The 13433-nt window shown below is 38.1% G+C and overlaps 1 protein-coding gene across 1 annotated transcript; it reads right to left on the bottom strand.

The window, feature by feature from the left end:
* Positions 1-44: 44 nt before the first annotated feature.
* LOC131613646 (uncharacterized) lies at positions 45-3201 on the bottom strand. The gene is made up of 4 exons (XM_058885296.1): positions 2189-3201; positions 1981-2042; positions 557-1876; positions 45-403 (listed from the first exon to the last, which is right to left on the bottom strand). The coding sequence occupies exons 1-4, from the start codon at positions 3199-3201 to the stop codon at positions 45-47; spliced, it is 2754 nt and encodes a 917-aa protein (XP_058741279.1).
* Positions 3202-13433: the final 10232 nt, after the last annotated feature.

The following is a 13433-nucleotide window of genomic DNA, read 5'->3' as shown; positions in this document are numbered from 1 at the left end:
TAATTAACATTATTTCGACACATTTTTTTTTGACAAAAACAAAACTAGCTCATTTCATTATTGATAAGCAACGCGATACAAGGAGGAACATAATGCAAAAAACTACGCCTAGCCCGTGAATTGGACGCCTTTACAAGAGAGTGGGCAACCATATTCGCTCGGCGTTTAACAAACTTGACCTCAAAGTTGCGAAAAGAAGATAAAAGCAATCTAATAGAACGGATAATATGGTGAAACTCGGACCTTCCAGAAGGATTAGAATGCAAAGCCGTAACCACGCTAAGAGAATCACTTTCAAAAATAATTCGGTCGAGATGAAGAGCAATAGAATCTTGGATAGCCTCTTTAAGGGCTAATGCCTCAGCTTCGAGAATATAGAGATTTCTAATATCCCAAGCCACACCTGCATGAATAAAAATGCCACCCGCTCCCCGCATACACCATCCTCTATTTGTCGTACCCAAATGAGAGTTAAACCCGGCGTCAATGTTACATTTAACTCAATCCCCCTCAGGAGGAGACCAAGTTACCACATGATGGAGATTATTATTATTACTCGGTACATGCTGGACATTAAACCATTCCTGCCAGTGATGAAAAGCAAGCCGCCCAAGGCGGGAAGCTTCCTCCTTCTCGTTATTCCAAACCATATCATTCCTATTTTTCCACAGCGCCTCCATCATAACAGCGACGCGACCTGCTACCTTCCTATCCTCACTATTACAAATATCAAAGATAACCGAGCGAACATCCGAAACTTCCTGAATTCTAGGCTCAATAATATGACCCAACCCTGCCGCCCTCCAACAAATGATCGTCTCCGCGCACCCAAAGAAAATATGCCAATAATCTTCTATAGGCGTATCACAAAACGGACATGCTTCCTCACAAGGAATATGATGATGCCGAAGTCTTTTCCGAGTGGGTAAGCAATCTTTGCAAATTCTCCATAACAGATGTTTAGATCTAGGTGCCGCACTAATCTTCCACAAATTGGACCAACTAACCTCCACCTCCTCAACATTTTGCCACGATTTAGCCTTCCTCCATAATCTATAACCTGAGCGGACATTATAGTTACCACTTTGATCCTCACCCCAAATTAATCTATCTTCCGTAACCTCCTCCAACAAAGGAACGTGTATAATATCCTCCACTACTGCACAATCAAACACCTCCGTTAATACTCTTATATCCCACTGTTTGGAATTTGGGAGCATGAGATTATTTACGGTAATATTATACGCACCTTGTTTTTGCGGACCATGCAGATAACTTTCACGTCTCCCTTGGAGCCAAGGATCACTCATAACCTGAATTTCAGTACCGTTACCAATGCTCCACCTGCAACCCATAATAAGAATCTCTCTAGCCGACCATATACTTTTCCAAACAAAACTAGGATTATAACCAAGCTTTGCGTCAAAGAAAGAAGATCTCGGGAAGTACCTTGCTTTGAAGATACGAGAAACTAAAGCGAGCGGATTCGCCAAGATTAACCAACCTTGCTTAGCAACCATAGCCTTATTAAAAGATCGAAAATCACGAAATCCCAGACCACCTTCCTCCTTCGGGCAAGCTAGCTTATCCCACGCCATCCACCTGATACCTTTATGATTTGTACCTCCTCCCCACCAGAACGCATTTAACATCTTTTCTATTTCCGAGATGAGAGTCTCCGGAAGAATGAATAAGCTCATGATAGAAGCTGGAATAGCTTGTAACACAGATTTGATCATAACATTTGTCCCTGCTCTAGATAAGGACCTACCACTCCAAGAATTGATTTTCTTCCAGATACGGTCTTTAACATAAGAGAAAATCGCTTTCTTGCCTCTTCCAATCATCGATGGTAAACCCAAATACCTTCCGGTACCTAAGACATGACGAACTCCCATAAAACTTGCTAAATCTTCCTTTGTTGGGTTGCTTAGATTGTTACTGAAAAAACCTCAGATTTGGTCAGATTGATTTCCTGACCTGAAGCTTTCGCATAAACGTTAAGTAACTCCATAAGGTTTTGAACTTCCGTGAGATTAGCCCTGCAAAATAAAAAACAGTCGTCAGCAAAAAGAAGGTGAGACACGCTAGGTGCCCCCTACATATTTGAACTCTGTGAATATCTCTGCTAGCCACTGCACATTTGATGAGTGGCGTAAGCCCTTCTGATAGAAGAATAAACAAATACGGTGATAAAGGATCGCCTTGTCTCAAATCTCTCCCTGGCACTATAGGACCGACCCTCTCAGAGTTAACTAGTACATAATAGTGTATCGATGTGACACACATCATAAACCAGTGAATCCATTTTTCCGCAAAACCCAATTTACCAAGCACCTCTTTAAGAAAACCCCAGTCGACACGGTCATACGCCTTGCTAATGTCAATCTTAAGAGCCAAGTGTGCTTTCCGCCCCTTCGTCTTTCTCTTAAGAGCATGAATAACCTCCTGAGCAATCATAGCGTTGTTCAAAATAGATCGACCTTCCACGAAGGCTGATTGCTCCTCCGACACACATTTATCCAACAATGGTTTAAGACGATTAGCTAGCGCCTTAGATACCACTCTGTAGACTACATTGCACAGCGAAATTGGCCGGTAATCCTTCATAGAAACCGGTTTTGAACATTTTGGTATTAAGCAAATATTGGTTGCATTCAGCGAGTCTGGGAAGAATCCACGATCTAACCATGTCGAAGATTCCGTATAGATGTCATTACCACATAGCTCCCAAAATTCTTGAAAGAATGCCGGATTAAAACCATCAGGGCCAGGAGATTTGTTAGGATGCATTTCGTCAAAGGCCAAGAAAAATTCCTCCTTCGAAAACGGACGTAACAGCCACCGGTTGTCATCCGCAGTAATCACACCATGTATATTTCTAATAACCGGCTCATACTCCCCTGTACTTGCTGTGAATAGCTCCTGGAAATAAGTATTAGCAATCTCACAAAATTGTCCCTGATCACGAGTCTCTCTTCCACCTTCATCCATTAACATCTCAATTTTCTTAAATTGGTTCCGAGCCGACGCCGACCGATGAAAAAATGTCGTATTTCGATCACCGTCTTTCAACCAATGCATTTTTGCTCGTTGCCGCCAGTACGTATCCTCTTTCAATAACGCAATATTGTACTCCCTTTGGGCTGCCAGAAAAAGGCCCGCATCATTCGAATCATGACACCCTCTCAATCTTTCCATGATCTCTTTATTTTTTTAATCAAAGCTTCCTTCTGTTGTCTTCTTCCAGTAGCCTGCCAATTATTTAAATGCTCTGCACAGCCGGCAATACGTTTCTCCAACACAACATTATCTTCGCAACTCCAACCAGTATGAACAACCTCGTTAATATCATCTTCCAATAGCTAATTATTCTCGAATCGGAACTGAAATTTACGGTGACTCCGTGGCTGTGGTTCACAATCCAATAGAATCGGACTATGATCAGAATGAGAAGCCAGGAGATTAGTTAAATTCGCTTGCGGATGAAGAAGCAGCCACGCTTGTGAAACTAAAGCTCTATCGAGCCTTTCTTCGATAACATGATCGGTTCCTCTACTTTTAATCCAGGTAAACTGATGGCTAATAAGGGGCATGTCCACAAGGTCACAGTCAGTAACTGCCGGACGAAATCCATTACACAGCCAGTTTGGTTGTGGGTTCAAGCCATATTTATCCTCTTGAGACAAAAGGTCATTAAAATCTCCAATAATGCACCACGGGATAGTAGACATGCCATGAAGATTACGGAGTAAATCCCACGCAAGCTGTCTGTGGCTTCTTTCCGGGTATCCATAATAGCATGTAACTCTCCAATCCTCTTTACCATCCTCTTGCACTAAAACATTAATAAAATTCCTAGAGAAATTTAAAATACTACAAGTAGCAGAATGTTTCCACAAAACAGCCAATCCACCACTCCGCCCTTCGACATCACCCGTAAAGCAAGCTTCGAACTTTAAAGATATACGAAGTGACTCAAGTTTATTAGCTCGAGCTAACGTTTCCGAGAGGAATATGATATCAGGCTAATGTTGCTGAGCAATCTTTCGCAAGTTCGGAATTGCACGCGGGCTGCTCAAACCTCGACAATTCCAACTAAGGAGTTTCATAAGTCCCGGCAGTCCTGGCTGCCAGGACCTGCTGATAAAAAATGCTGCTCTGAACCTGATTTATCCCCTTCTTTTCCAAAATCATCTGCCCTTCTTCTTTTCTTATCGCTTGCCTCTTCATTTTTATCATGCGACTCAGTGTTATCTGTGGTAGAGTTGAGATGCATTTGTGTAGGAACATCCATACAAGAAAGGTTTTTGGTAATCATTTTTTGGTTATGGATAGGCTTTGGTCTATGTTTTTTTATTTTTGGTTTAGGTGCGATTGGACTGGTGCTGGAAAATAAAGCAGAGGTGTGGTGGGGTTGGGACGTGGAAGTTGTATTGTCTCTTTGAAGATGTATTTGTGAAGGGAAGGCAAAGTTCAGGTCATTATGTGGCTTAGTAATTTGTGTGGCCAAAAGTTGTTGAAATTGTGGGGCAGGTTCTAATACATGTCCCAACAAAGGGTTTGACGTAAGGGTAGAGTCAGCCTTTATGGTGATGGTGGGGTCAGATTGTAATGTATTAGAAAAGGCAGGGAATGATTGGGTCATTATTGCTGGCTTGGTGGATTGAAGTAAATTTATTCTGGTGTGCACGTGTCCACTACTTTTTAGGATATTAATAGTAGCATTACTACTATTAATCGCATCTGTCTCCTGCATCATTGTTGAGTCAACAACGCTATTATTATGGGAATTATTAACAATAATAGCACCCTGGTAGTTATGAGCATTAACTGTAGCATGCAATTTTCCTTTCTGGGCAGATTCTCTTGTAACCGAAACTTCTTCTACCTCCGGTCTCGCCGTTATGCTTCATCGGAGTAACGTGTTCATCATTAAGCCATCCCGATGAAAGACCACCCCCATGTCTTCGATTCTCAACTTTGATATCATTGGACCATCCTCTCGTGCCATCATCACTCTCCAGAGCAAAACGATCTTCGCACCGATATTCTGTGTGCCCTAGCTTACCACAGAAAAAGCAAAACACACTCAAGTGTTCATATTTGAAATTAGCAATACACCAGTCTCCTCCCTTGTTTTTAACTCTTGTGTTCTTCCTCAAAGGCTGCCTCACATCCACTTTGTCACGAACCCTCATGAACTCCCTCCAAAAACTGCTGTTATTATTCTTGTCGTAATCCATGTACTCGCCTATGAAATTTGCAATCGTTTTCCTACTTTCTCCATCATCAAACCAGTGGGGAGATTATGTATCTGGACCCAAAACTCCACGTGAAATAAAGGTATGGTTTCCAACTGAATACCAATCTTAACCTGTTCAAGGATCATCAGATGGGAATCGTAAGTGCAAGGCCCTCCCTTGATCACAACTTCCATATCCAGTTTGTGCGCAAATTTGAACAAGTATACCATCCTTGGCCTCCTTGATAGTAACTCCCTTCACTGCCCTCCACATATTCGCCACTCTCCCAATCATGGATCTGAAATGGATAGGTTTATCAGACAAAAACCTGCCTACCAAACACCATCGCAGGTCACTGACTTCATCCCCATCCTCTTCAATCTCAAAGCAAAATCCGTCTTCTTCCCCATCATCATTGATAGAGAGGTTCTCCATACTTGGACCAGCGATACTGCACTAGTTAAAACACGAGAATCAGACCACAGAACCAGAAAAACGAAGGACGTCGAGCTTGAATACAAAACCGTAATTCTCAGAAGAGAAGAAACAACCACAAAGCCCTAGAAGAACTAGGGAAAAGACAAAACCCTAGCAGAGCCTAGGGAAAGACGTATTGTTGTATGGAGATAGTTATCATTAATCTCTCCTTGTTATGTTTTAACAAAAGGCTCAAATCAATTCCACGCGGGTACGGAATTAAACATCTCAACAAAAATTCTTATAACTCGTGATTTGAAAGTTGCAACATGTTATGTATGAAGAACTTGATGGAAATCTGACGTGACTTCTGTTTATCAATACTTGTGTAAGGAGCATTTAAGTTGTCATTCCTAAAATTATGTGGTTCCCCTGAATTTTAGTTTTGACAAAAATTTCGATGTTACTATTTATCTAAATAAATAAATATATGTGTTTTTAAAAAAAAATCAATTTTCAAAATTAGTAAATATGAAATTTCCATTTGAAATTTTGGTATACGAAATTGAGTTTCTATCGGAAATTATTTGTATTTTACAAATTTTTGATAGTGAATTACTGGAAATTTGGAACTTTCTTGTGTCGAAAGAGAAAACAAGAGTAACTTATTGGAAATTTTGAAATTTTTAGTTTGCCACAATTTACGGGAAATTTTGAAATTACTCGAAATTTCTTGCATGTTTGTAGATCCGGTTCTTTTCTTGTATGGTCAAAAGCCGACAAATTTTTTGATGGATTACTGTACAGATTTTACGGAGCTTTTTCGATGGATTACTGTACAGATTTTACGGAGTTTTGAATTGTTTTCTTGTATTTATAAAAGTGATAGTTTAATATTTATGTGTTGTAATCGACAAATATTTAAATCTCGATTTGAAGCATGTAGAAATTTTAACATTATAATGAGTACTGAGTACTGAGAGAAAAGATTGAACCCTAGCCTCCAACTTCTTTAATGCTTAATTCAAAAGTAAAGTTGAGTTGTAGAAATTTTATTGAAGATTTATAAAATTGTATTAAATGTAATTCAAATTCAAGTTTTGTATTTGAGCTTAGTTTCATTTTTATTTGCATTTAAATTTCATTTGGTTTGCATTTGAGTTTGAGTTAGTGTATATAAACTAAAAGTTAGTTACAACTGTAACAGATTGAACATTTGAGAAAATGAGTTTGTTGAGAAAAAAAGTTACTTACATTTTTCTCTCTTTCTCTCTGTAATTCGTTCATCTTCTCTTTTCTTCTTGTGCAACAATGAAGTTTTGTTGTTAATTTCAACAATTGATATCCAAAGCTCTGATTCTTCAATCAAAGAGACACACGAGTGTATGTGATGAGTTTAATAGATTTTGTTTCTCAAATTCACATTGAATTGAAGATCGAAATCGAACAGAATCACATTTCTTGATTCTCATGGTTTGGGAAACACGAGTGTTGGTGAGAATTGAGCGATTTGCACAAGAACAAAGATGAATGACATAAATGATAGCTTGAATACAAAGCTTCTAGTATTCAATGCAAAGAATTGGAATTATTGATCGATTCAGATGCGTGTGTTGTTTGGCGCTCAAGATGCTTTTGATCTCGTCAATGATGGTTACACGCCGATTGTAGAGAATGCAACAGAAGCGTAAAGAAATGCGCAACATGAAACGAGGGAGAAGGATCAAAAGGAATTGTTCTATATCCATCAGTGTGTCGATGCAACAATGTTTGAGTAGATTGCCGACTCAACGATGACGAAGGCGGCGTGAGACACACTTGTGCGGTGCTATGATGGCGACACATCAGTGAAGAAAGTAAAATTGTAGTCTCTACGCAAGAAATAAGAGAATCTCAACATGAAGAACAATGAGAATGTGTCTGACTACATCTCTAGAGTGATTTTGGTCATAGATGAGATGAAGGCTTGTGGAGAAACGCTCTTTGAGCAAGTAATTATTGAAAAGGTGATAAGATAACTTATTCCTCAGTTTGATTACATAATTGTAGTCATAGAACATTCAAAAGAGACTAGCACCATGAGAATTGAAGAACTTCAGAGTAGTTTAAAGGTATAAGAATTGCATCTGATTGAAAGGAACTCTGAAAGGGAAACAAAATAGGCTCTAAAAGCTTCTTTGAATCTCGAATCTACACTCTCTCCGGGTTCGAAAAACAACACAACCTTAACAACATTCGCACTCTGAAATCAGTAGCATGGTGAACCAACACTCCACACCTGAAACATCTTAGAGAAGCAGAATCTTCTCCCCCACTTGTTTCAATCCCTCTTTTGTTGAAAAGCGGTTAGAAAAACAAATGAGCACCGACTGTGTTTCACATACATGTCACATACCAGGAAACAAGCAACATTACACAACCTGGCCGAATGGGCCGACCAGGTTCTGATACTACTATTCTAACACCCTAACCCTGACACTTATATAAGAAGAATTATACAAAAATTAAAGCGCTACCAAATCCAAAATAATTCAATATTTAATCATATAGTAGCGGAATATTTCGTAAAAACAACTTTCAAGACATGTTTATGTTAGACGATAGGAATGGTCTAGAGGGGGGTGAATAGACCACCTTTTTTCAACTTAAGAAAATTTTAGCTTTTGAAATGTGACTTCCCTGAATCACTTAATCGTCTAAGAGCGATTGCGTTATCGAGGACCGGATATGTGCGATAAACCTTATGGATGAAAATTGACAAATAATGAATTACGTTTTAACGAATATATCAATTGCTTCAATTGCACACTTGATGGTATATTACTCACAATGAACGTTTACACTAAAATTTGAACAAAAATTGATTGAGTAATTTTATCGAACACTTGGTGATCGATATTTACCAAACCTTAGTTTTTGTTCAACAATGGAAATAAAACGAAACAAATAAAAACAAGATAAAAGTAAGAACGATAAAGAACACGAGATTTGTTAAGGCAGTTCCTCTATCGTCCTCGCAGGAGTACGTCTGCCCCTAATTTCAAATGAAATTAGGAAAGTTTTATTTGATTGCAAAATGTTTAACAAGGATAGAATGTACCAATCACCAACTACACATATGCAGTAAAATTGAATATAATTCGATCCTCCCCTTGATTCAAGTTGAATCAAGTCAATGTCAATGATCTTCACCGATCAAGACCCCGATCGTTCCTTTCTCAATCCTCCGTTTGTAGCAAGTTTGTTGAGCGGATCTTCAATCCCTCAATCCCTTATGCACGGCTGAATTGATTTCCAAAGCGAACCGATCGTCAAAAACCTTCGTACCAAATCATTGATGAAGAAGGAAAAACCCTAAGGTTTTATACAAGAAACACCCTCAACAATCTTCACTCGAACAAGATAAATGTCTACCGTCAAATCTCAAACAAGACAAATGTCTACCGTCGAACCTTATCAACACACGTTCCTTACTCCGATCGAAAAAGATGATTATGTGTGATTTTCGATCAATAAGCGAAAGGTTGAAGATGAAAAGAAACTTGAGTCTATCTTTCACGTTTCTTGTTAAAATGCTTGAGAATGATCATTTGAATATTTATACCATACACAATGCATAGGCTAAGTTGAAAACAGCAAAAACCAGTTTGAGAAGCGACAAGTCGACCTGCTCCCCTGCATAGGTCGACCTGTGGAAGGTATTGCACTTGAAAATAAGTGTAACTCGGTGGGAGAACTGACTTTTTTATTTTGCAACCAATGTTGCGGTGAGCAAGAGTCGCCACCGACTTTTATTTTGTCCAACATATTGGAAGGGTAAAAAGAACAGAAAAAGACCCTTTCTTAAGAAAACGGACTCGGGGGTAGATTATGCAAAGGGAAGGTGTAAGCACCCTTTTCATCCGTAGTTGTCTACGGGCTCTTAATTTACTTAGCTCATGCTTGTTTTGTTTGATTTAAGTTAAAAAGGGACTTTAAGGACTTTAGCGTAAATGCGTAGCCTTAGTCTTTGAAAGAGTATTGAAAAAAAAAAGTTTTTTAATCGAGCTAGGCATATTAAGAGCATTACCCTAAATTAGTCTTTTCCTATGCTTTTTATCCTTCTAAGAAAGGGATAGGGCTATCCTTACCATTTAGGTTAGGTAGTCCTATTGATCGGACGTGTTCGGGAAAATCGAAGGGTCATCGAGGTCGTTGAAAGCAACTGGTAGAGGTACTTTTAGCAAGTTCGAAGGGACAATCGTCACTTTTTCGTAGGCAACAATCGAGGGTCATCGAGGGACTTAATGACGATTTTTTACTGAGGGACCTTTGTTAATGGGTACCTCTACATTTCGAGGGACACGACCATTATTTATTCGTAAGGCAACCAAGAGGGGCGTACCCTAGGGGTGAGTGTGTGAACAAGAGTGTTATATTCAGTTATTTTTTATCTTGAATTTAGAAGTGACCTAAATTGATTTTATTTTTCTTTCCATACACACCCTATGTTAAACTAGCAGTTATAAGTATATACAGTATAAAAGTAAATGCGGAAACGTAAACACCTACGCTATTATAAGGCTTCGGGGCGGGGATTACAAACTTAACCGATGGGGATAAAACTAAATTAATTATTACAACCCAAATAAAAATTAAAGCGACAAATAAAAGAAATAATATATACAAAAATATTAAGTAACTTGTAAATGTCAGTAATAGTCCAATAGTTCAAAGTGGCACCTCAAAATCAAAACAAAATGTTAGTAATAGTGCATAAGATGATGTATGAGAATTGAAAAAAAAGCTAAACAAGTATTGATCAAAATTAAATAAAGAAATCTAAAATATAAATTAAACTTTAAAATAAACAAGCATAAAATAACACCATATATTATTAGTATTTTTTGTTATATATATAAAAAATCAATTAAATCTAATAAAATAAAAAAAAACTCCTAAAAACTAGTGAGGAACGAGCCCATGGTTCCACTTCTTTTCAATTATTTTTTTTTGTAACATTAATGTTAATTAAATGAAAATAAAACCAATTTAAAACCTTGATGACAAAAATGGGGGAGATAACCGTAGCCCCCCTCTAATCTCTAAGTTAGTTTTGTTTTTTTTTTAATATTTTAGAAAATAAATAAATAAATATAAATGCATGTAAATTATTGTTGACTTATTCAAATTCATTTAGTGAACCACTAAAACATTAACAAGAGACAGATTATAATGACATAAAAAAAACTAACCTCATGGATAAAGCGTAGCAGCATCAGAGAAAGGCAAGAACATCACCTTTCATCTTTCTCTTCTAAAATACCATCTCTATTATTCTTCTTATTACCCATTTTTCAAACATCACAAAAATGTCTTCTTGCAAAATCAAATTAAACTATAACCGAACAAGTGAAACATAAACAAGAAATTAAAAAAAGGACGAACCAGAAAAGGTGTGATTGAGTCACGGATCTGAACCGGAGATGGCGGTGTTCGAAGCAGGTTGAGCGGCGGAGGACCGGTTGACCCGCAGATCGGCGGTGTTGCTCGCGAATCGGTGGTGATCACAATCTAAGGGCGGAGCGGTGAAGCTGCTGCTGCAGTGGGTTACTTCGCAGTGTCAAAGCTCGTCGGTCAAGGATTTTGCGACGGTGGCGGCGAGTTTTGATCCTCCAAGATGCTTCTTCTTTCAATTTCTATTGTGTTATTGTTGTACCTGAAAATAAATAAAAAAAACAGACAAAACAAATTGCAGATGGTTCGGTTGTTAGTGAAGGATATTCTATCACGTTCTACTTGTTCACGGCTCGCAGTGTTGACGTCGATGGAGTTGGCCGTGTCGGTGATTTACGAGCTGTGGTGTGCGATTTCGTCTGGAGAATCTGGTGGGGGGTGCGTCGGATCTGAGGTGCGGTGCAGCTGAAGGCGGAGGTTGTGTCGTGGGAGGCTGCTCCTGTTCACTTGTTCTTATTCTTTTTCTTCCTCCTGCAAAAACAACCTTGAACTGTGTATGAGGTTCTGTTACAATAAATAAGAATAGAAATTGAAATGCTATGGTGTAATATAAAAAACAATGATTAGTAATTTGTGATATAGTTCACCACAAGGTTGTTGTTGTAATTTTGAATGAAAATTAGTTTGTTTTGTTATGGTTTCTGTGGCTTTTTACATTGGAATGAAGGTGGGTTTGTATGGCAAGAAATATGTATGGTTGTATGAATTAGTTTTGCAAACGTGATGACGATGATGAGAAAGTGTTGGATCGAAAAGTGTATGAAAAGTGGCAGTGTACGTGAGTCTTTGTGTTGAAAATAAGGGTTAGAAATGTTCGGCTCCCCAGAGAGAATAGGTTAGGATTCGTCTCATAGTCTCTTCTTGGGACCTATTTATAATCAACAATTAGATTAATATTAATGGAAAGAAAATTAGTGGAATAATATATAATCAATTTAAAAATCAATAATATTTATTCACTTCTAAAAATGCTATTCTAAACATAGAAAAAGAAATAACTTTATTTTGGTATTTTGTGATTTGATTAACTAATGTTAAAAGTATATAAAATGAAAAAAAAATAGCCTAAAATAGAAAACGAAAATTCAATAATAAAAAAAAATATTTTTGTGATTTTTTAATATAATTTAAAATGTAAGTAAAATTAGTGATAGTAAAAAATTAAAAAAAAAAGAGTTTAAATTGTATCAAGTGAGATTCGTACCCATGACTTTATGTTTGCACGCCTTACTTCCTTACCAATTGTACTATATTGTTTGTTTGAAATAAATAGCCAATTGAAAGTGTATGAAGCGTCGGCCAGCGTTTTCTATTTATTAAAATATAAGCAATTTAAGAGTAAACTACTATATTTTAAAATAGACTTTAAATCGAATATTTATAAAATTCAGGATGTCAATGTAAATGAACCCGAGATTTTATAAACTTCAATTTTTTGAAATAGTTTCAAATTTTTGAAAAGTGTGGGCAAATTTTGGGGTATGACAGCTGCCCCTGTTCAATCTTCTTAAACCTGAGGATGTAGATTGGCCTGTGTGCCTATCGGAATCTGAAGGTGGAAGAGGATTGAACACTAGAATACCCATAAAGTTGCCCTTGCTGAGATAGAGATTTTTGTAGGAGATGGGCTTAAGGATGTCATCTGGATGTTGGCAGAAAATTGTCTGAGATGGGCTTAGAGATGCCATCCAGGTGTTGATAGAGAATTGTCCGAGATGGGCTTAAAGATGCCCTCTAACATAGATGCTGGTTAGCAACCTGGGGGGTCATGCTTCCCAGGTTGCGTGTATGTATATCCGGCATAGAGATTCAAAGATACTCGAGGTTCGAGCTTCCGAAATACAACTGGCATAGAGGATTAAAACATCCGAGGTTCATGCTTCCGGAATGTTTCTTAGCGTAGATTTTAGATCATTCGGGGTTCAGGCTTCCGAAACTTATCTGTCATAGAATTCAGATCATTCGGGGTTCAAGCTTCCGAAACATATCTTTCGTAGAATTCAGAACATCCGGGGTTCGGGCTTCCGGAATGCTTTTGGCGTAGAGTTCAAATGATTCGGGGTTCAGGCTTCCGGAACATATCTGACGTAGATTTTAGATCATTCGGGGTTCAGGATTCCGAAACATATCTGGCGTAGATTTCAGAACATCCGGGGTTCATCCTTCCGGAATGTTTCTGGCGTAGAATTCAGATCATTCAGGGTTCAGGCTTCCGAAACATATCTGTCGTAGATTTCAGAACATCTGGGGTTCATGCTTCTGGAATATATCTGG

The sequence above is a fragment of the Vicia villosa genome, linkage group LG6 (genome assembly GCF_029867415.1).
Source record: "Vicia villosa cultivar HV-30 ecotype Madison, WI linkage group LG6, Vvil1.0, whole genome shotgun sequence".
Classification (NCBI taxonomy): domain Eukaryota; kingdom Viridiplantae; phylum Streptophyta; class Magnoliopsida; order Fabales; family Fabaceae; genus Vicia; species Vicia villosa.
This window is presented reverse-complemented; position numbering and strand designations above follow the sequence as displayed.

What these genes read in the sequence shown, in the direction of transcription:
- LOC131613646 (XM_058885296.1), bottom strand. Translation starts at nt 3,201, where the DNA reads ATGGAAAGATTGAGAGGGTGTCATGATTCGAATGATGCGGGCCTTTTT. An exon ending in CGTTTATGCGAAAGCTTCAG is followed by an intron (nt 1,877 to 1,980) that starts GTCAGGAAATCA and finishes GTCATGTCTTAG; the next exon opens with GTACCGGAAGGTATTTGGGT. An exon ending in TAATGTCCAGCATGTACCGA is followed by an intron (nt 404 to 556) that starts GTAATAATAATA and finishes TTATTCATGCAG; the next exon opens with GTGTGGCTTGGGATATTAGA.